The sequence below is a fragment of the Balaenoptera physalus genome (assembly GCF_965194825.1).
Source record: "Balaenoptera physalus genome assembly, chromosome: 3".
Classification (NCBI taxonomy): Eukaryota; Metazoa; Chordata; class Mammalia; order Artiodactyla; family Balaenopteridae; genus Balaenoptera; species Balaenoptera physalus.
In genome coordinates, this window is record NC_138890.1 from 110,626,728 (window position 1) to 110,653,605 (window position 26,878).

General features: G+C 34.1%; 1 protein-coding gene across 2 annotated transcripts in view; it reads left to right on the forward strand.

Moving 5' to 3' along the window:
- Nucleotides 1-26,878, forward strand: part of EDIL3 (EGF like repeats and discoidin domains 3) — a 432,319-nt gene that overhangs the window by 131,583 nt on the left and 273,858 nt on the right. For both annotated transcript variants that reach the window (XM_082458169.1, XM_082458170.1), the window contains one exon: nt 4,987-5,115. In XM_082458169.1, coding sequence (XP_082314295.1) covers nt 4,987-5,115 — 129 coding nt within the window. The remainder of the gene's footprint in view (nt 1-4,986; nt 5,116-26,878) is intronic.

Genomic DNA, 26,878 nt, shown 5'->3' on the forward strand with positions numbered 1-26,878 from the left:
GGGGACTTTAACACCCCACTTTAACCAATGGACAGATCATTCAAAATGAAAATAAATAAGGAAACACAAGCTTTAAATGACACATTAGACAAGATGGACTTAATTGATATTTATAGGACATTCCATCCAAAAACAACAGAATACATTTTCTTCTCAAGTGCTCATGAAACATTCTCCGGGATAGATCATATCTTCGGTCACAAATGAAGCCTTGGTAAATTAAGAAAATTGAAATCGTATCAAGAATCTTTTCTGACCACAGCGCTATGAGACTAAATATCAATTACAGGACAAAAACTGTAAAAAATACAAACACATTGAGGCTACACAATACACTACTCAGTAACCAAGAGATCACTGAAGAAATAAAAAAATACCTAGAAACAAATGACAATGAAAACATGATGACCCAAAACCTAGGGGATGCAGCAAAAGCAGTTCTAAGAGGAAGTTAATAACAATACAGTCCTACCTCAAGAAACAAGAAAAATCTCCAATAAACAACCTAACCTTACACCTAAAGCAATTAGAGAAAGAAGAACAAAAAACCCCCAAAGTTAGCAGAAGCAAAGAAATCATAAAGATCAGATCAGAAATAAATGAAAAAGAAATGAAGGAAACAATAGCAAAGATCAGTAAAACTAAAAGCTGGTTCTTTGAGAAGATAAACAAAATTGATAAACCATTAGCCAGACTCATCAAGAAAAAAGGGAGAAGGGTCAAATGAACAGAATTAGAAATGAAAAAGAAGTAACAACTGACACTGCAGAAATACCAAGGATCATGAGAGATTACTACAAGGAACTATATGCCAATAAAATGGACAACCTGGAAGAAATGGACAAATTCTTAGAAAAGCACAACATTCCGAGAGTGAACCAGGAAGAGATAGAAAATATTAACAGACCAATCACAAGCACTGAAATTGAAACTGTGATTTAAAATCTTCCAACAAAAGCCCAGGACCAGATGGCTTCACAGGCGAATTCTATCAAACATTTAGAGAAGAGCTAACACCTATCCTTCTCAAAATCTTCCAAAATAGAGCGGAGGGAGGAACACTCCCAAACTCATTCTACGAGGCCACCATCACCCTGATACCAAAACCAGACAAAAACGTCACAAAGAAAGAAAACTACAGGCCAAAATCACTGATGAACATAGATGCAAAAATCCTCAACAAAATACTAGCAAACGGAATCCAACAGTACATTAACTGGATCATACACCATGATCAAGTGAGGTTTATCCCAGGAATGCAAGGATTCTTCAGTATATGCAAATCAATAAATGTGATACACCATATTAACAAACTAAAGGATAAAAACCATATTATAATCTCAATAGGTGCAGAAAAAGCTTTCAACAAAATTCGATACCCATTTATGACAACAACTCTCCAGAAAGTAGGCATAGAGAGAAGCCACCTCAACATAACAAAGGCTATATATGACAAACCCACACCCAACATTGTTCTCAATGGTGAAAGACTGAAATTGTTTCCTCTAAGATCAGGAACAAGACAAGGTTGCCCACTCTCACCACTGTTATTCAACATAGTTTTGGAAGTTTTAGCCACAGCAATCAGAGAAGAAAAAGAACTAAAAAAAATCCAAATTGGAAAGAAAAAGTAAAACTGTCACTGTTTGCAGATGACATGATACTATACATAGAGAATCCTAAAGATGCTACCAGAAAACTCCTAGAGCTAATCAATGAATTTGGTGAAGTAGCAGGATACAAAATTAATGCACAGAAATCTCTTGCATTCCTATACACTAATGATGAAAAATCTGAAAGAGAAATTAAAGAAACACTCCATTTACCATTGCAACATAAAAGAATAAAATACCTAGGAATAAACCTACCTAAGGAGACAAAACACCTGTATGCAGAAAACTATAAGACACTGATGAAAGAAATTAAAGACAGTGCAAACAGATGGAGAGATATACCATGTTCTCAGATTGGAAGAATCAACATTGTGAAAATGACTATACTACTGAAAGCAATCTACAGATTCAGTGCAATCTCTATCAAACTACCAATGGCATTTTTCACAGTGCTAGAACAAAAAATTTCACAATTTGTATGGAAACACAAAAGACCCCGAATAGCCAAAGCAATCTTGAGAAAGATAAATGGAGCTGGAGGAATCAGGCTCCCTGACTTCTGACTATACTACAAAGCTACAGTAATCAAGACAGTATGTTACTGGCACAAAAACAGAAATATAGATCAATGGAACAGGAGAGAAAGCCCAGAGATAAACCCACACACATATGGTCACCTTATCTTTGATAAAGGAGGCAAGAATATACAATGGAGAAGAGACAGCCTCTTCAATAAGTGGTGCTGGGAAAACTAGACAGCTACATGTAAAAGGATGAAATAAGAACACTCCCTAACACCATACACAAATATAAACTCAAAATGGATTAAAGACCTAAATGTAAGGCCAGACACTATAAAACTCTTAGAGGAAAACCTAGGCAGAACACTCTATGATATAAATCACAGCAAGATCCTTTTTGAGCCACCTCCTAGAGAAATGGAAATTTAAAAAAAAAATAAACAAATGGGACCTAATGAAACTTAAAAGGTACACAGCAAAGGAAAACATAAACAAGATGAAAAGACAGTCCTCAGAATGGGAGAAAATTTTTGCAAATGAAGCAACTGACAAAGGATTAATCTCCAAAATATACAAGCAGCTCATGCAGCTCAATATCAAAATAACAAACAATCCAATCCAAAAATGGGTGGAAGACCTAAACAGACATTTCTCCAAAGAAGATATACAGATGGCCAACAGACACATGAAAGGATGCTCAGCATCACTATTCTTTAGAGAAATGCAAATCAAAACTACAATGAGGTATCATCTCACACCAGTCAGAATGGCCATCATCAAAAAGCTACAAACTATAAATGCTGGAGAGGGTGTGGAGAAAAGGGAACCCTCTTGCACTATTGGTGGGAATGTAAATTGATACAGCCACTATGGAGAACAGTATGGGGGTCCTTAAAAAACTAAAAATAAAACTATCATATGACCCAGCAATTCCACTGCTGGGCATATACCCTGAGAAAACTATAATTCAAAAAGAGACACGTACCACAATGTTCATTGCAGCACTATTTACAATAGCCAGGACATGGAAACAACCTAAATGCCCATCGACAGACGAATGGATAAAGAAGATGTGGCACATATATACAATGGAATATTACTCAGCCATAGAAAGAAACGAAATTGAGTTATTTGTAGTGAGGTGGTTGGACCTAGAGTCTGTCATACATAGTGCAGTAAGTCAGAAAGAGAAAAACAAATACCGTATGCTAACACATATATGTGGAATCAAAAAAAAAAAACGAAAAAGGTTCTGATGAACTTAGAGACAGGACATTTATAAAGACGCAGACATAGAGAATGGACTTGAGGACACGTGAAGGGGAAGAGTAAGCTGGGACGAAAGGAGAGAGTAGCATTGACATATATACACTACCAAATGAAAAATAGATAGCTAGTGGGAAGCAGCTGCATAGCACAGGGAGATCAGCTTAGTGCTTCATGACCACCTAGAGGGTTGGCGAGAGAGGGTGGTAGGGAGGTGCAAAAGGGAGGGGAAATGGGGATATATGTATACATGTAGCTGATTCACTTTGTTATACAGCAGAAACTACCACAACATTGTAAAGCAATTATACTCTAGTAAAGATGTTTAAAAAATAAATAAATAAAGGCACACCCGTGACTCTCTGAAGCCTGTTTTTCACTCCAGACGTAATCGGTGCTGCTTTGTGTATTTTAAGGCTGCTCAGGGATAACACCCTTAAGATTTCTAGAATTCCTTTTTTATTTGAGAGATTCTTTCAGGCTACACCTGAATTATATGAAATGTTTTCACAAAGGTCTTGTAGCTACATCCTTCATTTTATATTTATGTTGAGGCCATCTTTCTGACAAAGCTCTGGATTTGATCTTTCACTGGTTTGAGATGCTGGAGTTGAGAAATTATTTTCTATCGCAAGTCCTGGTGCCTCTCTATTCCTTTTCTTTACTTTCAAAATCATCAGTTCTTTATTTAGCATGTCTCTTTCTTGTAGTGCCTTATCAGATACAGCTATTAAGAGTCAAGTGACACTTTAACATTCTGCCTACAAATCTCATTACTCATATACAAAAGTTTATTAGGTACATTCTCTATCAACCAAGTATCCTCAGGTGATAGTTTTACCAACTGCTTCTCTCTGTATAGCAGGGAGAGCCCTTTTCCTAGCCTCCTGTAGCCATTCTTTCAGTGCTTTTCCGGATTCCATCTGCCACCAGTATCAAAGTCAAGGCCACATATTTTAGGTTTTTGTTACCGCACAACTTATTTCTCTTTCCTCCCATGTTTCTCTCAACTCTCTCAAGCAAGAGAGAGATTTTATTCTCAGGGTGGTTGCAGGGTTCTAAGAGAGGAAGCAGAAATATTCAAGTGTTTTTTCAAACCTCAGCTGACTTCAGGTCTCCTAACATCCTATTGACCAAAGCAAGTCACATAGACAAGCCCAGACTCTAGGGATCAAGAAATAAACCCCACCCCTTTATTGAGAGAAATTGCAAAGTTACAGAGCAAAGCGTGTGGATATAGATAGGTTATTTATTGGCATAATTAATAAACCATTCAACCACAGATATTTCAGTTAACCTTCTTTAACAAATTAGACAGTATTTACATGTAATGAAGGGACCCAACCTGAGTTAATCACTTTTAGTGTGCAATTCAGTATGCAGTGTTTGAATCGTAAAATTTAATTTTTACCATGTTACATACCATCTCTCTTAGAAGCACATGGTTTCAAATGGGTCTTGCCTACCTTACCTGTAAATCTAAATAGTATGGTGACTTTACCAAAGGAAGATGAGTGGGGTATGTGAAATAGTACAGTTCACTGCCTAAGGCAAGAAAATTCAATATCTGTTTCTTTGTTCCTCAGGTGATATTTGTGATCACAATCCGTGTGAAAATGGAGGTATCTGTGTGTCAGGATTGTCTGATGATTCCTTTTCCTGCAAGTGCCCAGATGGCTTCACAGATCCCAATTGTTCTAGTGTTGTGGAGGTTGGTAAGTGTAAGATTTAAGCATTTCAATAGTTATCCTCTTTGTTTTCATGAGTGACTGACAAATTTGGCTGTCAGTGCATTATGGGTACTCTGTATAAGATTCTTACGTGTTGCTAATTAGTTAACTCCTCTGTAGGCCTCTCAAGTTTAACATTTTTATTTTATATTTAAAGTATATTTTTATTCGTAGTGCTCTCAAAAAATTTAAAAATATATTTTAGTGATTAACATTATACTTTAAAGGCACTACATGTACTACTTGAATATAATAAATTTATTTTTCTAATATTAATATACATTTAAGTTTTATTTTCACTGGAAAGCAATTCCCAAGTCAATTTATTCAAGTTAGATAGTCACTCTGAATAAAATAGAACTTATTTTAGTGATTGAAAATATTCATCAGTATTTTGTAGCTGTTCTAATCATAACTTTTCTAAGACTATAAATACATGATGAAAGAAAAAATATTCCAGCTGCATTGTTCTTCAAAGTCTCAAAAACACGCTTGGCAGATATTAGTCAGTGATCACATTTCAAAATGTTTTTCATCTGTGAAGTACTTCGTTGGCATGTAGAGTTGTGGATTCAGGGTAACTTCCATAATTTCCAAATAGTTCTCCATTAAGAAGATATCGGTACTTTAAATAACTTAGCACTACATAAATTTGTATAGAGATTTTTTTCTCTGTTTAAAAGAAATACCATGGTTAAGTTGGAAGAAAATTTTTTTCATGTCAATACAAAGAAGAAAAAAGTGAACTATATCTGTTCAATATAGGAAAACCAAACATGTATTGGATTAAAGTTCAGTCAGCCAGCATAAACCTTGGAAAAGTCAGAGATGGCCATCGCTTTTCAAAAATAGTTTTGAAGAAGAAAAGTAGTTCTGTCTACAGGAAGGGATCAGTGTGAGTTACTCACCATTGTATCTAATGCACCTAACTAGTTCCTTTATGTGTAGTAGGAGCCCAGTACTCAATAACTTGGTTGAATGAATGAAAGAATAATTAAATAAAACCACTAACTAGCCATTTTTGGCCACTATTAATTGCATTTTAGTGTGCTTTATTTTTTAAATGTGTTTTACTTTTATTTCTATGTCACATTGGTATGAATGTATTACATTCAAAAAAGTTAATTATATTATTGCTGAAAAGTACTATGTTCATTTGATTCATTTCAAAGACAATTCTCTTTTAAGGCTTTTATTAACTTGCTGCTATTTTAGGGGATTTGATTCAGTGCCATAGAAATAAAACTGTTGTAACCACTTTGACCAAGTCTCCAAATATGTACAGTGAGTTTCAGAGTTTAATATGAGAATTCTATCCTCACAAAAGTCTATATCTCTGAAGAAAATTAGAATGATATATATTCCCAACAGGAATATATGAATAGAATAAAAATTGAGAGATATATTTTAAGCCCACTGACCCCAAATCGGCAGTGCCCTAGATTTGTAGTATATAATGTTTTTGTTGCTACTTTGTAAGGGCCAAATCTGGAACTGAAGAGGCAAATGTGTTTAAATAATTAAGAAACCAGTATCTTTATAGAATTTTGAAGTAAATACTTGAATACTTCAGGCCATATTTTTAAACATTAATTCGACATTTGTCATTTTATCAGAAGAATGATACTATAGGCTGCAACACTTTAAAAACTAAACATACTGCCATATTCCTCTTAGTTCAATGAGACTTTGAGAAATCAAATGCTTATAGAATTAAGTTTTACTTAGATTCATTATTCTCTGTTATTAAAACACCTCACATTTCTTCTACCTCTTTGTTAACTCTTGCATATAATCAGGGAATACTAAGTATTTATTGAATAAAAATACTTACTAGCAATGCCTTTAATATCTAGCCTACCTTATTTTTTTCGTGTCTTTAAAACTAATTATTGGTACAAAATATATGAACATTAGATCATTAAAGACAGTCCTGCCTTTTTAATTTTAAAAAATCTACCACTTTTCTGGAACATTTCTGGGACATTGCTGTTGTTGTTTCCCTGCTGTTGGGTAGCACCAGTGCAGAAGAGCAGAGTGTAGTACTAGAATTTTATACCAGAAAAACCTCAAAAGCTATAGGTATTTTGATGTGATATCATAAAATACAAAAGAGTTGAACTGTCACCATTGCTGTATTTTTACTTTAACATTAATCCTTGCAAAGACGGAGATATGCTGGTAGCCTTTTGAACCATATATATTTTGTGATCATATGAAGTTCTAAATCACCTTATTAAAACTTGTATTTTGATCTAACTTTAAAAATTATTATTACTCTATTTATTCTACAATCAAAAATATACTCTATTGTAGTGCATTTGGAGAGGGGAATTACAAACATATGCTACTCTCAGAGATAAAAGTTGATTCTTGATTTTACCTCAAACTTCATTACTTTGCAGTAGCCTTATTATAAGTTCTTGATGCTACTTATTTCAAAGAGAGCCTCATCCATTTTTGGACTTTTACTCTTCCCTCTCAAAGCATCTAGTGTCAGGTAAGCACAAAACACTTTACTCCCTTTGTGACCAATCCTCACATCACTTACATTCCTATGCTACCTGTGGAAGTTTGGAGAAATTAACTTGCTCAGATTTGTGAACTTCATTCACTAGGCAGCATTGCTCTTCTTTGTACTTAATTCTTGATCTGGCTGTGTACTCCAATATCCATACTTTATCTCTCTCTATCACTCCCTGTCTCTTTGTCTGCCCCCCCCAGCACACACACACATCCCCCTTATACAGACATACCTACAGACCGTGATGTTCTCAGCCTCTTAGAGTTATGAAAACTCACTTCTGATAGCCACAAAAGGCTATAGAAAAGCATCTCTATGAGCAAAGGAAAGGAAAAAAGCCTAGTTGGCATCCTCTGATTTGAAGACATCAGCCAGATTTACCAGTGTTTGCATAGACGTGCAGTGGACAATGCCACCTTCTCCAGGGGACTGGTAGATAAGCACCATGTGGTTAAGACCCTAATTACTTCCCAGTTACTTGCTCACGTTCTTGAATGGCACTGTGTAGTTTGGAGCCAAATATTGACACATTTCTTTCACAGAAAAATTTCTATTACTAGTGAACATTCTAACATTCATATATGGAAACCTTGGGAATTATTAAATTGTCCAAGTGCCATGGTATAATTCTCCTCTGTAGGCTATCAGAGTATTTCTGTAAACTAATAACAAATATAAATTTTAAAACTCAATTACATAGTATATTAATGCAACCAAAGAGGACAGAGTAAGTGATTGACTTTAAAAAAAAATAAAATCTTAGTTTTCATTTATTCTTAAACAAATACTTATTTAGCACTGACTAAGTAGTAGTTACCTAATGGTAGAGATGCATTGGTAAACAAATTTACCAGAATTACTGTTTATCTAGGAAAGCAGATAAATAAATAAGTAGATAAATATGATGGGTATTGTGATAGGAGAAGTAGATGGAGCCATTAGAATATAAAGCAGGTGTCCTCTTTTAAGCTAGGTGTCAGAGAATGCATGCCTACCTGAAAAAAATAATATTTTGACATAATTCTAAAAAATAATTTTAATCTACCAGGCAGAAAGCTAAAAGTATTCCAGACAGAGGAAATAATTTTTAGGAAAACCAGGATATAAGAAAAGTCATAATTCCATGAACTGAAAGAAATTTACTGTGGCTTAAAAGGGGAGAGACATGATGGCCATTAATGAGTCTGGAGATGGTGATGGTGGCAGATTCTGCAGGGTTGCATGATGTTTTGTGGAATTTGGACTTCATTCTAAGAGTAATAGAGAGGATTTGTACTTTTAGAATATCACTGTCACTGCAATATGGGGAAAAAATTAGAGCATAGTATGGCAGGGGACAATTTGTAGGCTACTGCATAGACCAGGTCAGACTTGATGATCTTAGCCTGGGTCAGTGTAGTAACAAAGAGGATGGAGAGGAGAGAGTCAGTAAGTATTTAAAGGATACAACAGATAAATTTTCATGACTTATGGGGTTACTGGATAAAAGGAGTTTGCATAAAGGGAGGAGTAAAGAAGAAACATCTCAAATTTCTGGCCTGAGCAACTTGGGTCCATTTACTGAGACAGTGAAAATTGAGGATACACTGGATTGGAAGGCAGAAAATGAGTTGAGTATTTCACATACTGAATTTGAGGAATCTGCTAGACATTCGTAAAGAAGTCCGGCATAGATTTGGAAGTCATAATTATACAGACAGTGATTTAAGCTCAGGGACTGTATGAATCTGTCCAGAAGCAGAATAACTTGTGAAAAGAAGAGAAGACCAAGAAATGGAAACTGATGAGAGGTTCATCAACAATTAAGCAATAGGTAGAGAAAGTAAAAGCTATAAAGAAGACTGAGAAGGAGTAGTTGGGGAGATAGAAGAGAAACCAGGAAAGGGTTGTGCCCCAAAAGTTAAGGGTAGACAGGAATGGGTGGTCAGCAATGTCAAATACTGTGGAGAAGTTGACCAAGGTAAACACTTACATTGATTACATGTGACTTACAGATGATCTTGCCAAGATCAATTTTGCTGGAGGTGTGAGGAAAGAGCTAGGCTGTGGCACATGGAAGATTTAGAGGAAATTTTTTAAAAAGTAGCTAGGAATACAGGGGAACTTCCTCAACTTGATAAAGAATATCTGTAAAAAACCTACAGCTACCATCATACTTAATGATGAGAAATTCAAAGCTTTCCCACTAAGATCAGAAACAAGGCAAGGATGGCCCCTCCCACCACTCCATTTTAATATTGTACTGGAAGTGCTATCTAATGCAATAAGACAAGTAAAGGAAATAAAAGTATACAGATTGGAAAGGAAGAAATAAAGCTGTTTTTGTTCACAGATGACATAATCATTTAGAAAATCCTAGAGTCAACAAAAAAAAAAATCCTCCTGGAACTAATGAGGATTTATAGCAAAGTTGCAGGATGCAAGGTTAATATACAAAAGTAAATCATCTTCCTATATAACTGCAACGAACAAGTGGAATTTGAAATTAAAAAACATAGTACTATTTACATTAGCACCCACAAAAATTAAATAATTAGGTATTTAAAACTCTGATGAATGAAATCAAAGAAGAACTAAATAAATGGAGAGGTATTTGTGTTCATGGATAGGGAGACTTAGTATTGTCAAGATGTCAGTTTTTCCCAAATTGATCTACAGATTCAAGCAATCCCAATCAACATCTCAAGAAGTTATTTTGTACATATCAACAAACTGATTCAAGAGCTTGTATGGAGAGGCAAGAGATACAGAATAGCCAGCAGAATATTAGAGGAGAAGAGCAAAGTTGGAGGAATGATAATACCTGACTTCAGGACTTACTGTAATGCTATAGTACTCAAGACAGTGTGGTATCAAGAAACAATAGACAAATAGATCAATGGAACAGAATGGAGAGTTCAGAAATAGATATATATTAATATAGTCAACTGGTCATTGACAAAGGAACAAAGGCAATACAATGGAGCAAAGGGAGTCTTCTCTACAAATGGTGCTGGAACAACTGGACATTCCCATGCAAAAAAATGAATATAGACATAGATGCTCTTCACAGAAAGTTAATTCAAAATGGACCACATATGTGTGTGTGTGTGTGTATATATAATATGTATAACTGAATCACTTTGCTGTACAGCAGAAATTAACTCAGCACTATAAATCAACTATACTTCAATTTAAAAAAATGGATCATAGACCTAAATGTAAAGTGCAAAACTATAAAACCCCTAGGAAATAACATGAGAGAGAATCTAGAAGACTTTGAGTATGAAGATAACTTTTCTAATACAACACCAAAGACATAATCCATGAAAGAAAGAATTCATAAGCTGGGCTTTATCAAACTTCTGCTCTGTGAAAGACAGTGTCAAGAGAATGAGAAGGTAAGCCACAAACTGGGAGAGTATATTTGGAAAAAACATAGCTGTTCTCCAAAAAAAATCTTGGCTGTTCTCGAAAATATACAAAGAACTCTTAAAACTCAACAATAAGAAAGCGAGCAGCTTGATTTAAAAAATGAGCCAAAAGCCTTAAAAAACACCTCACCAAAGAAGACATACAGATGGCAGATAAACATATGAAAAGATGTCCCACACCATGTGTCGTCAGGGAAATGCAAATTAAAACAACGAGATACCACTACACACCTATCAGAATGACCAAAATCTAGAACACTGACAACACCAAATGCTGGAAAGCATGTAGAGCAGTAGAAACTCTCATTCATTGCTGGTGAGAATGCAAAAATGGTGCAGCCATTTTGGAAAATAGTTTGGCAGTTTCTTACAAAGCAAAACATACTCTTACCATGTGATCCAGCTATCATGCTCCTTGGTATTTACCAAAAGAAGTTGGAAACTTATGTCCACGCAAAAACGTGCACACGGATGCTTATAGCAGTTTTATCTGTAACTGACAAAACTTGGAAGCAACCAAGATGTCCTTCAGTATGTGAATACATAAACTGTGGTACATCCAGACAATGGAGTATTATTCAGCTCTTTAAAAAATGAACTATCAAATCATGAACAGACATGGAGGAAGCTTAAATGCATATGACTAAGTGAAACAGCCAGTTTGAAAAGACTACATACTGTATGAATCCAACTCTATGACCTTCTGGGAAAGGCAGAACTGGGGACAGTAAAAAGATCAGTGGATGCTGGGGCAGGGTGGTAGGGATGAATAGCAGTAAAAAGATCAGTGGATGCTGGGGCAGGGTGGTAGGGATGAATAGCAATAGAGCAAAGATTTTAGGGCCATGAAAATACTCTGTATGATACTGTAACATTGGATACATGTTACTCTGCACTTGTCCAAACCCATGCAATGTACAACACCAAGAGTAAGCCCTAATGCAACCTATAGACTTTGGATGATTATGATGGGTAAATGTACGTTCATCATTTGTAGCAAATGTACCATTTTGGTGGGGAATGGTGATAATGGGAGAGGTGTTTGTGCAAGGTCAGAGACCATATGGGAAATCTCTATACCTTCCTCTATTTTGCTGTGAATCTAAAACTGCTGTAAAAAGTAGTCTTTAAGTTTTAAAAATGACTATAACAAACATTCATCAATTTATTCATTTGCCCATCCATCAAATATTTAGCGAGCACATACTATGTGTTAGACACTCTTCCTGGCGGTGAGGAAATGACCATTAAAAAAGAGGCTTTGCCTTCACAAATCTTCTAGTCAAAAGGGGAACTAGACAGTAAACCACTATACTTATCATGGTAAGCTCTATTAAAAAAATAAAGACAAGTGTGAGGTAGAATAAAAGGAGGTTATTTTTGGATAGGACTATTAGGAAAGACTGAAAGGTTGATGTTTGAACAGAGAGAAGAGCTGAGATACCTTCATTGCATACAGATGACAGAGTGACGACAGTAACTAAAGAGGAATTTGGGCCAAGGGGGTTTTTCCTTTAAAATAGAACTATAATGGCATTATGATTCAGAAATATGATATAAAACCTAAGCTTGTGTTTTACTAAGAATAAACTAAATCAGATGACTCATATAGATATTTTAATGATATTTAGCATACGCTTAACCTATTAAAACTATCAGTCTGACAACAGAGGACATAAACATTGGAATTTTGTAGTAATTTAAAATCCATCATCACTTTTAGAAAGAATTCAAAGTACCTGTGTTTCTGAGAGTAGTTCAGTACAGGGAAACGAAGCATATCATTTCATTTCTAGTTCTTCCTCTTTATCCTGTCTGTCATTTCATTGGCTTCTAATCAGGTTTTCTCATTTAGAAAAAAATTAATAAACATGAAGGTGCTTTATCCTGTTCTGTCTTCTCCTGTCCTCTTCTATGGTTCTACATTGAAACTTATTTCCCTTCGGTAATTGGTATCCATTTTCTAACATGAATTCGGGTTCTTTTAAATTTGTGGCCCTCAGCTCTCCTCACTGCTAATCTATCCTTCTGCTTCCATTTCGTTATGAGAAATTGGTTACATTTGCCCCAGAAACACGAAGTATCTCGTAAAAATTAAAAAAAAAAAAAATACACACCAATTTCCACTGTACGCCTTGCACCATGCATAACCATATTCATGTTTATCTTTTAGAAGATGACCAGTGTCAGAATTTCAAGTATTGTAGTAGAGACTGAGTCTGTCTAAAAGACTTCTTGTTAGTGAGCATGAAATATCAGAACATTGATAAGCTTTAAGTAGATCTCTTGGGTAGAGTGAGGCTACTTTTAGATTTCTGAACTTTGTTTACCAAATGAGAGGTTTGGTAAATTTCAGTTAAATTATTCATATATTAGATGAAATTATGAGTAATTGTCATTTTTTTTCCCCTTAAGATTACTTCTTGGACTAAGGAAAGGTAGCTCATGATTGAATCCATATTTCTAGAAATTATCATAATGAGAGCTATTCTGCATACACTAAAACAGTTTCTCAAAAGCTGCTAGCCCATGGATGATAGCTTAGAAATTTCTCAGTCAATAAGAGTCAAAGGTATTTATTTTCAGTTGTGTTTACTTACTTTTTTGTTAATAAAAATGATTAAATATGTGTTCTTACAAATAGAATTGTACAGTTAAGATGACAGAATTAACAATTTAAGGGAAATGTTTTGCCATTTATTTTGCCTATATTATAGAAAAATAATTTTGTTTTATATATATTTAAATTTCTATAACATAGCTTATAAACCAGCTTATTAATTTTAAAGTGGTTCTAATTTACTGTTAATTATAATAATCAGAGTTTGTTAGCTTGCAATTCCAAGCCCTAACATTTATATACTAACCTCAGAAAACACATATATAACATCAAAGGACTTCAGAAAATATCAAGTACAGAAATCCTCTCTTGCCCAGTCAAAAGATGAGTGCCAATTTGTGGTAAGGCTTTTATTTTCAGGAAAAGACAATGTAACAAATTAATTCTTTTTTGATGTGTACCATTTAAACCGGAATAAATACTTCGTGAATGAAGGGATAGTAGATGTATATCATTAAGCTTTTTCTGCTTAACAAATCACAAATTTAGCGGCTTTAAGCAACAACAATTCATCTCACAATTCTGAAAGTCACTTAAGTGGTATTCTGGTTCACTGGTACTGGATAGTTGAAGATGGCTTGGCTAGTATGGCTTGTCTCTGATAGATCAAGCTTCCTTACATAGTGGTGGTGGGAAGGTCCCAAGAGCAGTGAGAAAGATCAAATCACAATTAAAAGCACTTATCAAACCTCAGCCTGTGTCACATTAGCTAACGACAGTTTTGATAGGAGGATTTGCCGCTTCATATTGCAAAGGCGAGGATGCAAGAAGGGGAAGAATTTATAGCCAGTTTTATAATTTACCATAGAATGTTAGTTGCTTTTCTCTTTATTTGATTTTTTAAGTTTTTATTGGCAGTGCAAAAAGTTGGTAAACATATAGATATGTTTGTGGATATTTATTTTTATGTTACTAGCTATGAATACAAAAATTTTAGTAACACTGATTTTTATCAAAAAAAATCCTCTATTTTTTATAAGGGAGGAAAAAGTAAAAACTTTTAAAGGAAAAGCTTGATTATTTTCTGTTTATTTTAAGGAAATACATTGAAGAAATTAGAAAAGTGAAAATGCAAAGTGACATTAATTTTTCCTTTTATTCAGATTCCAAATGGAGTGGCATGAAGTCGGTTGTGGCACTACCAAAATGTACAATTCTGCATATTTATGAAAATTACTATTTTAAAGTGATAGGCTAAATGACATATTTAGCATTAAACTCTGGGAAATTTTTCTCTTCCAATTTAATGGAAAAGAGGTCTACAGGAGACTTGCAAATGACTTATAAAATAGAGAAAACATGCCCAACAATCTTTAAAACCTTCTATACTGTTACTTGGTTTTATCTTCTTCATTGATTTTTCACCATTAATCTATTGCTTGATTTTAACAATTATAGCTATTGTTTGTTTCCTTTCAATTGAATTAAGTACCCATCAACCCACTGTATCCTAAACAGAGCAAGTCATTAAAAAATAACATTGTTTTTAACCAATTGTGACAAGGTGTTAAAATCTTATCATTTCAGGGAAATTGATATGTTGCTGGCGAATGAACAAAATCTTCTTCCTATGATTACAATAGAAACAAGAAAATGAAAACATAATTTAGGTTGAGTTGCTAAATACCATTAACAGGAAGAAAAGTGAACAGTGTGTGCATTGTTTTTATCTTGACATAGCCAGCTATATTTAAGAATTTATATTTTACATAGAATTATTGATTTTATTACAAGAGTAATAAAGAAGAAAACTTAGGAAATATAAAATAAAAGAAGTAAATAAAAAGTATCATAATCCTAGGTTATATATACTTTCATTATCTTTTCTATCATTTACCTACATCTAAAGTTCTATCTATGTCTGTATCTATAGCCATATACAGTCATATAAAGAGTGATAGCAATTTAAATTGACACCTTTATACAAAATTGTCTACATGTGTTTATGTGTATACATATGTGTGCATAAAACATACTATACGTAGCATATTCTTTGATGATTCTTTTTCACTTAGGATATGAAATTAAAATCTTTCCATTTCATAAAAAATTCTTTCCTGACATTATTTAAAATATCAGGCTAACATTCCATCACTTACCTTCATTTTATTCAGCCAGCCCCTATTTTTTTTTTAACATCTTTATTGGAGTATATTTGCTTTACAATGGTGTGTTAGTTTCTGCTGTATAACAAAGTGAATCAGCTATACGTATACATACATCCCCATATCTCCTCCCTCTTGCACCTCCCTCCCATCTTCCCTATCCCTCCCCTCTAGGTGGACAAAAAACACCGAGCTGATCTCCCTGTGCCATGCAGCTGCTTCTCACTAGCTATCTATTTTACATTTGGTAGTGTATATATGTCCATGCCACTCTCTCACTTCATCCCAGCTTATCCTTGTCCCTCCCCATGTCCTCAAGTCCATTCTCTACATCTGCGTCTTCATTTCTGTCCTGCTCCTAGGTTCTTCAAAACCATTTTTTCTTTTTTTTAGATTCCATATGTATTTGTTTTTCTCTTTCTGACTTACTTCACTCTGTATGACAGACTCTAGGTCCATCCTCCTCACAACAAATAACTCAATTTCGTTTCTTTTTATGGCTGAGTAATATTCCATTGTATATATGTGCCACATCTTCTTTATCCATTCAGTCTGTCGATGGACACTTAGGTTGCTTCCATGTCCTGGCTATTGTAAATAGAGCTGCAATGAACATTTTGGTACATGACTCTTTTTGAATTATGGTTTTCTCAGGGTATATGCCCAGTAGTGGGTTTGCTGGGTCGTATGGTAGTTCTATTTTTAGTTTCTTAAGGAACCTCCATACTGTTCTCCATAGTGGCTGTATCAATTTACATTCCCACCAACAGTGCAAGAGGGTTCCCTTTTCTCCAGCATTTATTGTTTGTAGATTTTCTGATGATAGCCATTCTGACTGGTGTGAGATGATATCTCATTGTAGTTTTGATTTACATTTTTCTAATGATTAGTGATGTTGAGCATCCTTTCATGTGTTTGTTGGGAATCTGTATCAGCCCCTATTTTTGGACATATAAGTTACTTGCAAATTTCCTCTATTATAAAGATTTTGGTACATATTCTTCTAACTAAATTTTGTGTACATTCACCATTGTCTCCTTAGACTAAATTCTTAAAAGTAAATGGTTGGGATAAGAGTTATTTGAGAACCTTTACTATCATAAGTATTGTATAGGAAAGGTAAACAGTTTATCATGATGGTTTTTTTAATGAAAAAAAAGCTTAATGGGCTTAGATCTACTTAATCACAGTAATGTAGATTTGGAGTTATTTGATTTATATAATAAGAGAAGAAAAATATACTTGGAGAGCAAAAGAAAAGATTGTTGTCCTATCAAATATATTTTTTAAATACCATATGAAGACTACATCCCCTTTTATTTTCACTTAAACAGTTATTATATAAGGGCATAAATCATTTAAAAAGGACAAACTATAGATAGGCATACAGAAAGTCCAGTTTGGTAAAAACTGTGAGGAAAAGGCTATTCTCTAAAAGTAAGACCAATGAGAGAGGGAGCAGGCATTTTATCAAAGAAACCTTAAAAATGGCTCTAGAGCATCTAGAGTATGGAACAGACTTAGAATGACTGGGTAAGGAAAGCCTAAGAAGGTTAGATAAAGGTAGGAAGTGGGGGAAAGAGTAATATGACGCTAATGGAAAGTGAAAGGCTCTTGGATGAATGAGGGAACGTTTGCTCTCTTCTTTCCACTTACCGTTAGTTACCTGAATGAAGAGAAAGAGACGAAGCATTAAGAATTCATTGAAATTTGTATTTTGATAGGTTGATATTTATTTCTTAAAACTATTAGAACCCCCTGTAGCTTTTAATATTAGTAAATTAGATTGATCAACAAATCTTATTGGCACCTACTATGTGCTAGGCTCCTACTGTTTGTTACAAGGAATTACTAGAGTAAAGCATAAGGGTTACTACAATGAAATAGAAGGCATGAAACTTTTCTCAAGGAGTTTCAAGTAGACGTCATTGTGTGTGAAGGCTTATTTGGCCACAGTCCCTGAAGTCATAGGAAAACTGGGTGACACCTTAAGGTAACTTTGTACTCTAGGACAATTTATTTTTCAACATATATCAAAGTATATATGTGAAGGCAAATTCTGTAATCCATATTACTTAAAGGACAGTGGCAACACATAATTTTTAAATAAGTCATATAATGAGAGAGAATTGGGGCAGAATCCTTTTCAGAATTTAATTTTTCCATCTGAAAGAATAAAATTCACTGAACTATGATTTAAAATGGACAATAATCAATATTTTCTGTTTATTTTATTTTAATCAAAGCTTGGAAAATAAAGTAGGAGGACACAATTTCAGTTCCTCAGTAAAAGATAGAACCACAGATAAGGGTGTTTTCTTAAGTACTAATCCTGGGAAAATATATCAAATTTCAAGTAAGAATTAGCACCTTCTTTGCATAGTATGTTGATAAATCCCCACAATGTCTCTACGTGGTAAAATTTTAATTGAGAAATCAGACCCCCAAGTGCTTCATCCAAATCAGAGAGCAATTGAGTATAGAACTCATTACTGCTACACAGTAGCTACTATATATTTTCAACAACAAGACACATGTTGTTTGTGTCAACTCAGCTCTATTTCAATCAATGTCATTGATTGAATGGCATAAATGGCATAAATCAGGGTGCATCACACAACATGCTCTGGGCTCTGAGGTCAGCTTCCATTAATTATTCAACTCTGGAGGTTGAGCTATATTTTCTCCACAATGATTTCCTGACCCAAAACTTCTGTGGTAAGTTTCACCTCACAACCATACATTCTGGTTATCAGGTCATCATGTAGTGAACATTGAAGTGGGACATTTATGAAATTTACCAATCAATGAACATTGAAGTGGGGCATTTATGATATTTACCAATCACCATAATGCCAATGACATTTTTTCTTTCTCCTTTTCCCTTTGATAGTGTTTTTAGAGTACTCTATCCATTAAAAGGCTAATGTATGCATTATTCTTGCAATAATCTTGAAATAACCAGTTGAGCTAACACCAATCTCAGTGTTAAATGGGTAAAGGATTCTGTGATAAACACGATGACTATACCAAGGTCATGAATTCCTGCTCAAAGGTGGGCAGAACAGGCATTAAACCTGAAATTGTGTCCCATGCTTTTTCTACAGTCCAGTGTTTGTGTCCAAATTAAAGTGTACCTGTTACACATATGGGGAGGGATACTTTGAAGCAGTGAGAGAACCTGGAGATACAATAACAATAATGATAGTATTAAAACCTCTATTCCAGTGTTGTCATGCTGAGCATGCCCTTGGAATTCTGTAGGAACACATTCTCTAAAGAATTGCATCATGATGTTGTGATCAAGAACTCAGCCATACTGAATTCAAATTCTGACTGTTCTATTTACTATCTCTGTTACTTTGGCCAAGTTGCTTAACCTCTTGATGCTTTCGTTCCTTACCTGTAAAATCCAGGTAATAATAGTACCAACTTCAAAGGGGTTTTGTTCAAATTAAGTGAATTGGTATATGTAAGGTTTTTAGAATAGTTCCTGACTTATAAAAGAGCTATGTAGCAGTTATAAAATAAGTAAATAAAAATAGATAGACCTTATAGACAATTCAAAGGTTACATGCAGAAATCAAGTTTCCAAGTCCCTGAATATTCTTCCATCATTTCAGTCATTAATAACATTATTGAAATGTCCAATAAATCCTGACCTATTATTTTTATGTCAGGATTTTTTCTGCTTGTGCTTGAATATGCAAACTGGGGGCAATTTAGCTGTCAGCTTTTAATTTTTCAAAATTTTCTTTTCTTCAGTGTATAATCTGACAGATCACTTCATTTGTTATGGGAAAAAAGAGAAGCCTATGTTTTATTATTTGAAAATTATGAGTAATGTAAGTAATGTTTACATAATTAGGAATTGGCCTTTCAGGAATAGAGCTTTCCTTATGCTTACAGCAAATAACATATGAATTGATTTTTCTTTATAAGATTGCGAAATGGGAATCCTGTAAAGGCATAATAAATACAAAGTTGGAATTTATGACAACGTATTAATATTAGATTCTCAGATGTGATACATCAACAATAAGCTCTTTGTGGCTTTGCATAAAGATAGAATCACAGAGCAGAAAAGAACAGTAGAATCTTCCATTTAATGAATGTTATTGAGCATGTCTGGAGAGCTGTTCCTGACCCCCAGGGCCTAACCTCCCCTTTGTCTATGCCCCCAAGATAAAGAGCTTGACCTTGAGATAAATTTGGGAAAGACTATAAAACACACACACCAATTGTCATTACACAATGCAGAAAATAATCATCCTGAGAGGAGAACAAAGTGCTGTAGGTATCAAGAGGAGGAAAGGTTACTTCCAGTCCTAGGAATCAGATTCAATGGGTGAGATAGCTTTTGAGATGGGCTGGGTTGGATGTGTACTTCACCAGTAAAATTATTTGGTGGGAACATTTTAAGCAAAATACAGGATAATAAAAGGCACAAAGATGAGAGATATGGGAACCTTCTGGAAGAATTAGCATTAGTGGTTGCCTAGATTATTTGGTGTTTGCAGAGATTCTAAGGAGCCAGACAGGAAGGTGGTTTGGGTCTACACTGTATAGGGCCTTTAGTCCATCCTCTTGAACTATTTCCATAATATAGTTTTCAATGTTATTAACAATATCATCCCAGGAACATGATTCTGTAATCTCTTTTGATAATATAATATAATATAATATAATATAATATAATATAATATAATATAATATAATATAATATAATATAATTGAAGCATACCAACATTATAAAAACAAAACAACACAGAACTCTTATTAACAAAATTTGTGATAATTTTTAAGTAGTACCTCAGTCTTTTCTTTTGAGGATTAAATTGTACTGTTTTTTTTTTTTTCCATTATGTTTTTTTCTGCCTCCAAGATAAACCTGTTTTTCAACTCATTAATTATCATGATTGTTTTCAATAAGACTCGGTCTAATAGGTAGTTGATTTGGAAAAGGCTCAGCGTGGCTTATTGACTGAAATTAGTGTTAATTTCTAACCTAGAATTTCTAACGAGAAATTAATTGCTGAAAGAAGCAACTGCAAAGTTTCAAAAATAGTTTTCAGGAGACCCTCCTATGAACAGAAATGTCAAGTGACATGTGGAAAATCCCATGAGAAACCACAAAATATTTATATCCATCTAGATGGACACCTAGTCCTGGACACTAAGGAAACTGTTTCAATGAAGACAAATGTTTGGTTTTCCTGTCTGTGAACCTAATCAACTACATATGAAATATATGCAAACTAGATTCTTTGCTAGAGAGAAAATGAAAGATTGGAAAAATACATTTAGGGCTTTGCTTGATTTCAAACTTTTGCAATTTTTCCTATTGTTAAGGTACTTTTAGATACTGGCTTGCAAGCCAGTCTGTTCTCTCTTGACCTTCACCACATGTCTCCCTCCCCCTTTTTTTTCCTGCCCAATCTTGCCCTCAGATAGATAGGAGATAAGATTAGTAGCCCCCAGTGTTCTAGGAATTGATCTGTAAGATGAGGCTGGAGGAAGGGGAGAAAGGAAATTAATTCTTTCAGCAGCATGAAGAAGGCAGGTAATAACGCCATTGTATTCTGTGCTAGTTAGATCTCATCTGGACATCTAAATCTTGTTGCTGTAAGATTTCATTTGTATTGCTATGTTTTAAAAGACCCTGACAAATTTGAATTTATCAAGAGGAGGTTAATAAAAATGATGACCAGGTTGTACGTCATGATTATGAAATTAAGTGGAGATGTTTGTCTCAGTTAAGAAGAGAATTATAGGGAATATGTTAGTTGTCTTCAAATATTTGAATGGCTGGTATGTCAAAGAAAGCCACATTATTCCATTGTTTTCCAGATGCTGTCTTTAGGAGAGTGATATGATGTGTTTCTTTGTGAGATTATGAGTTCCCTGCCACTAGAAGTTTTGAAGCAATGTTTAGATTTTTGATTGGCAGGTTGGACTAAGTGACCTTTAATTTCAGTTTGGATTTAAACTTTTATTTATGCAAAGTCGCTTACATCCTGCTTTCTGAACAGGCTGTTTCCTAGACTGTTTCTTGACAGTTTGGAAAAGTAGAAGTTAATAGTGTGCATTCACAACTTGAAAATAACCTCAAAGATAAGAAGAATGGGGCTTGGGCCCTCCCTGAATAGCCTTGTACCTTTATTCAATTTCATTGCCTTAAAGTTAGACCTGTCCACTTTTTTTATCACTTTTTTTTATCCTTAAAGACATTCCAATTAAGGAAAAATTCATCCTAGGGAGACAAGTTCTGAAGATAGGGAAATTACATTGTCAATGTCATTTGATTAACACCTGAATGTAGATACACTGACTATTTTCTTTTCAAGGAGGTCCTAATGATTCTGAAAAGAAAACATTTAATTTTAGCTTCTATTTTAACAGGCAGGAAAAAAATCCTCTATAGCAGTCATTAACTCAGTGCTGAATAAGTCAGTGGCACATTAGATTAATTGAGCTCTGTATAGGCAAGCAGAGCCTGTGCTTTATCACTTACAGTCAGTGTCCTTGGGATGAGTTCAAGCTACATGAAAAAAAGAATTCCCCTTGACCAAAGAGAAACAGATAGATCCACCAGAGGTATCTCAGCTCTATTCAAGTTACACCTTCCACTGTTCTTTCCCTTCATCTTTTGAGTTTCAAAAGATGTTTTAATTAAGCCAGATGTGTGGATCTGTATTTTGGGAACCCATCATTTCAAAGCCATCATAAAATTTCTGAATTCCTCTTTGGAATATAAGTAGTGAAAAAAGAATGATATTTTACTAAAAGGCTTCTCAGATTTCATAAATGGTATAAATGTCATGTTTGAAATAACCGTATCATTAAATACTGGCTTGTGCACATACACACACACACACACACACACACATTATATGCCAATATTTTGTAATAAGGTAATTTTCTGTCTTCAAGTAGTCACCATTAATTTTTTTAAACGTTGAAGTTTTATATTATTTAATATAAGAATATTATATGCAGTATACAGCCCTACATACCCCCTAGTGGGGTGAGGGTGATGGGCAGGGAAATCTGTTAGTCTAAGGCTGCATCTCCTCAAGCCCACAGCTCAGCCATTTCTGTGTCTCTTGTGTCTTGTGCTTGGGCATCGGTCACTGGAACTTTTACTTGATCTCCATTAATAGTAACTCTATTGCAAGGGAGGTAACTTTCATAAGTCACAATATAATATTGTCCAATATATTTAAGAAGCACGTTACTAAAGATAGGCTGACAGCATAATATATTATGCTGTCACAAATATAATATTGTCCAATATATTTAAGAAGCATGTTACTAAAGATAGGCTGACAGCATAAAAGAGGATCCTTTAAAAGCCTTATTTATAAAAAATGAATATTTTATATTGTGTTTAAGATTATGAGCTCTTATTTATTAAATGAAATTATTTGGTCATTTATTTTTGTTTCATGGTTCTACCACTGTTCAAATGGAGTCTGATTATTCATTGAAATAGTATTTCTAAGAGAAAAACCCTGAATCCATCCATATATCATTCAGTAGAGACTTAGTTAAATAAATCATGGTTTATCCATAAAATAAAATATTATTATTGTCCATATTCACTGATAATATTGAGATAGAAAATATGTGCAATATATTAATGAAAGCAAGTTAAAGAACATCATATATTATGTAATCCTAGTTTTATTTATAGTATAAATATTTAATTATAATTACATATATTTTTATATATGTATTCTGATGTTTAAGTATTTTTACTTCAAAATTCCGTTTGTTTTGAGTTTTTAGTTGATAATTTAGATGATTTAATAAATATCATAAATATATTTCTAACTCAGATCTTAACCCATTATAACAATGGGTTTTTTGCCAACCCCTTAATCACAAAATCTCTTCTGACATTAACAGTTTATGTGCAATGATTCCGTGGTTTCCTTAAGTGGATGCTGTCTCTGGGATTTGTGCCAGTATTGCTGACTTATCCATTATTTTTTCGTTTTTGGTTCTTTTGGTTTTAACAGATTTACTTTTTAGATTAGCTCATTTGTCCAGACTTATGGGAATGAATTGAGGGTGAAGTGAGCAGTTGCCCACACGTAAATAAAGCAGAAATCCATAGAATATGAGCCTGGTGGTATTAGCTTCCTTCTGTCAGTTGCTGTGAAACAGAACAATATAGATGTTTAACCATCTGAAATTCACATATGATAAGCAAGTAACTTCAGCTGCATGGCTTTCCTGTCACATTAAACAGCATTCTTCTTCCAGAACTATTCCCTCCTCTCCTGTATTAAGTTTTCAAAAAATTATGAATTAATTTTATTGGAAATTGATAAATGTGAGCAGCCATTTATATTAACTTCTGACCTGCTTTATCCTTCACAAGTTTCTTCTATTTGGCCATGAATTTTCTTTGGTTACCTTAGGTTTAATTCCCAATTCTCTTTTTAGATGGCTCCCAGTAATGTAAAACAGCCATTAAATTCACTTACTGGACTTCGTTTTCTCATGTCTAAAACTGGATAGCTTTCCAAAAATATTTACTCAGTACTAATTATGTGCACTATACAAAACTGAAACATAACTGCTGCCTTTGAAAGAAGGAGCATGGATAATGTCCAGCTTGGGAACAAGATTGGAAAATATTATTGCCATTTTGTTTAGAACTGGCTTTAGGTTGTAGTTTAAAAGCTAGTGGCGGATGTTTGGAGGCAACTAAATCGGGAAACTAAAATAAATACTAAAGAAATGAGGGTAGTGAGACTTGCATTCATTCTACAATGATGAGGTGACTTTGGATAGGGAGGGAGGACACACTGAATAAACAAAGGATTTTTGAGGACAGTTGTATAAATACATGAAATGCTGAATTATAGGCTTTTGTAATGTTAAATCACCTAGCCTAAAGGAAACCTAGTGCTTCCTTTAAGTAGCAAAATGTGTCCTAATTCTGTCCCCAAAGTCCCTTTAATACTAGCTGAGGTATGAACATAGGCCTGTTACTTGAGGCATATTGCTTCCCAGCTACCCAATTCTCTGGGAATACTTTGTAAATTATGTATGTTTTTTACTTAGTAGAAAAAAATGAAACCAAAGCTTTCATTCATTCTTTATTATTTTCCCCATTTGTACCGCTTTCTAAAATGAGAAAATCACAAATGCATTAATTGCTGTTAACATGATTAACTGTATAAGTAGCCTGTAAAACTCATGTGAGCTATATTACTACTAAACTTTAGAAAGTGCATTTTTGTGCTTCTATTTTAATGAATGTATTTAATTAATAAACTACAGTTTGATGCTTTTTGAGTTAATTTAAAATCACAGATTTATTTTTTCATGAGATGATGAAATGGTCATTGGAGCAATCATTGTCTTTTCAAATATTATTCCTTTTCTCTCCTGCCCCAAGAAAGGAAATATGATTATATAGTTATATAAGTTATTATATATGATTATATATAAATTTATATAACAAAAATATAGATGACATTTAAGGCTTTCTCTTTGGCAAGTCTAGTAATGTAGCATAAAGAAGCAACTAAATTTTATTGAGTAACACAGAGGACTGTATTAAATATTTACACATATTTTCTTTTGACAAATATTTATTGAGCCCTGCAGTGTTATAGGTATTATTCTAAAAACTGTAGTTATAAGGGTGAGCAAAAGAGGGACATTCCTGCCCTCATGAAACTCCTAGTCTAACGGAAGAGACTAGTAAGCATACAAATACATACTTACAGGCTAACTACATGTATACATAATTATATTTTATGTACTACACATTATTAACTGTATTCAAATAAATGCTGTCCTCCAAATCTAGCACAAGAATCCAACTGCATGTGGAAGACTGATAGAATAGAGAAGACTTTGAAATTCTCTGAACATTTTCTCTGCAAATCCATTGACTGCTGCTGCTTACCGTGACCCAATTATTCTGCAGTTCTGAGAGTGGAGAATTGACCACATAGTATGCTGTCTGAAGTCTTTGGCCAGGAGAGACTAACACTTCTCTTCATACTTTCACAAAAAAGGAGTTGGTAACAGCAACTTTTAAGTCCTGAGGCTTGTCCTCATTGGGCCATTGGCCAAGAACAAACAAATCAACAAACAATAAAACAAAGATCATGTAAACTAATAAAACCTCTTTCTAAATACTTCTCTGTATACTTCCAGAGACAACTCCACAACTTAATTAAATGACTGAATTCACAAATTTTAAATGTTCATTTACTCTTCTTTGTTTTAGTACACACACACACACACATTTATAGCATTTAACCTCTAGGCAGGCATGAATAATCATGCATACGTATCATCGTTATTTTTGCATCACTGCAGTTGAATAAAAACATTCTAAAATGTTGTGAGAGTACAAGAATACATACTTCTTGTTGCTTTGCTCATGGAAATCATAAATTACATAGATAATTGTATATTTGCAAAGCACATTTGTGCATAATTAACTAGATTTATAGTATAGCAAACAAAATGATCCATAAGTCAATGTGAACTAACATCTCTATGTAAGATAGATTATCATATGCTAAGAAATGTATTTTATGTATTTCATAATGAGCTTTTCCTATTTGATGGTGAGTGATGCTGGGCTGGGTATAGAGTTGTTTTAAATGGATAGAATTTCCAAGGTATGAAAGTTTCCTTAAAACACCCAAGGATAAGACAAAAAGAATAAAAAACCCAGGAGATATCAAAATGGTTGAGACCACATGAAGAGACTAGAGCCTGTTCAATGAAGAAGTATGTGTGTTTTGCTAGCACATGTATATCAGGGTAATACAAAACTCACTGGGTTTGTGTAGTTATTGTACTTGACAGTTGATCCTGTGAGCAAAGGAGAAAGGTGAGGGAGGGAGGAAAGAGGGAAGGGAAGGAAAATCTGTAGGATGCCTTCTTCTCCTTCAGTAAAGCACCAACCCAGTTCATGAAGATGTACACTGCCAGACTGTCCTGAAAAAATTGTGACCAACTTCAGAAGCAGAGGAATAGGTTTATTGTATCAAAATGTGGTGGTAAACTCTGTGGAAAAATTAAAATAAAAATTTGCTGAAAGCCC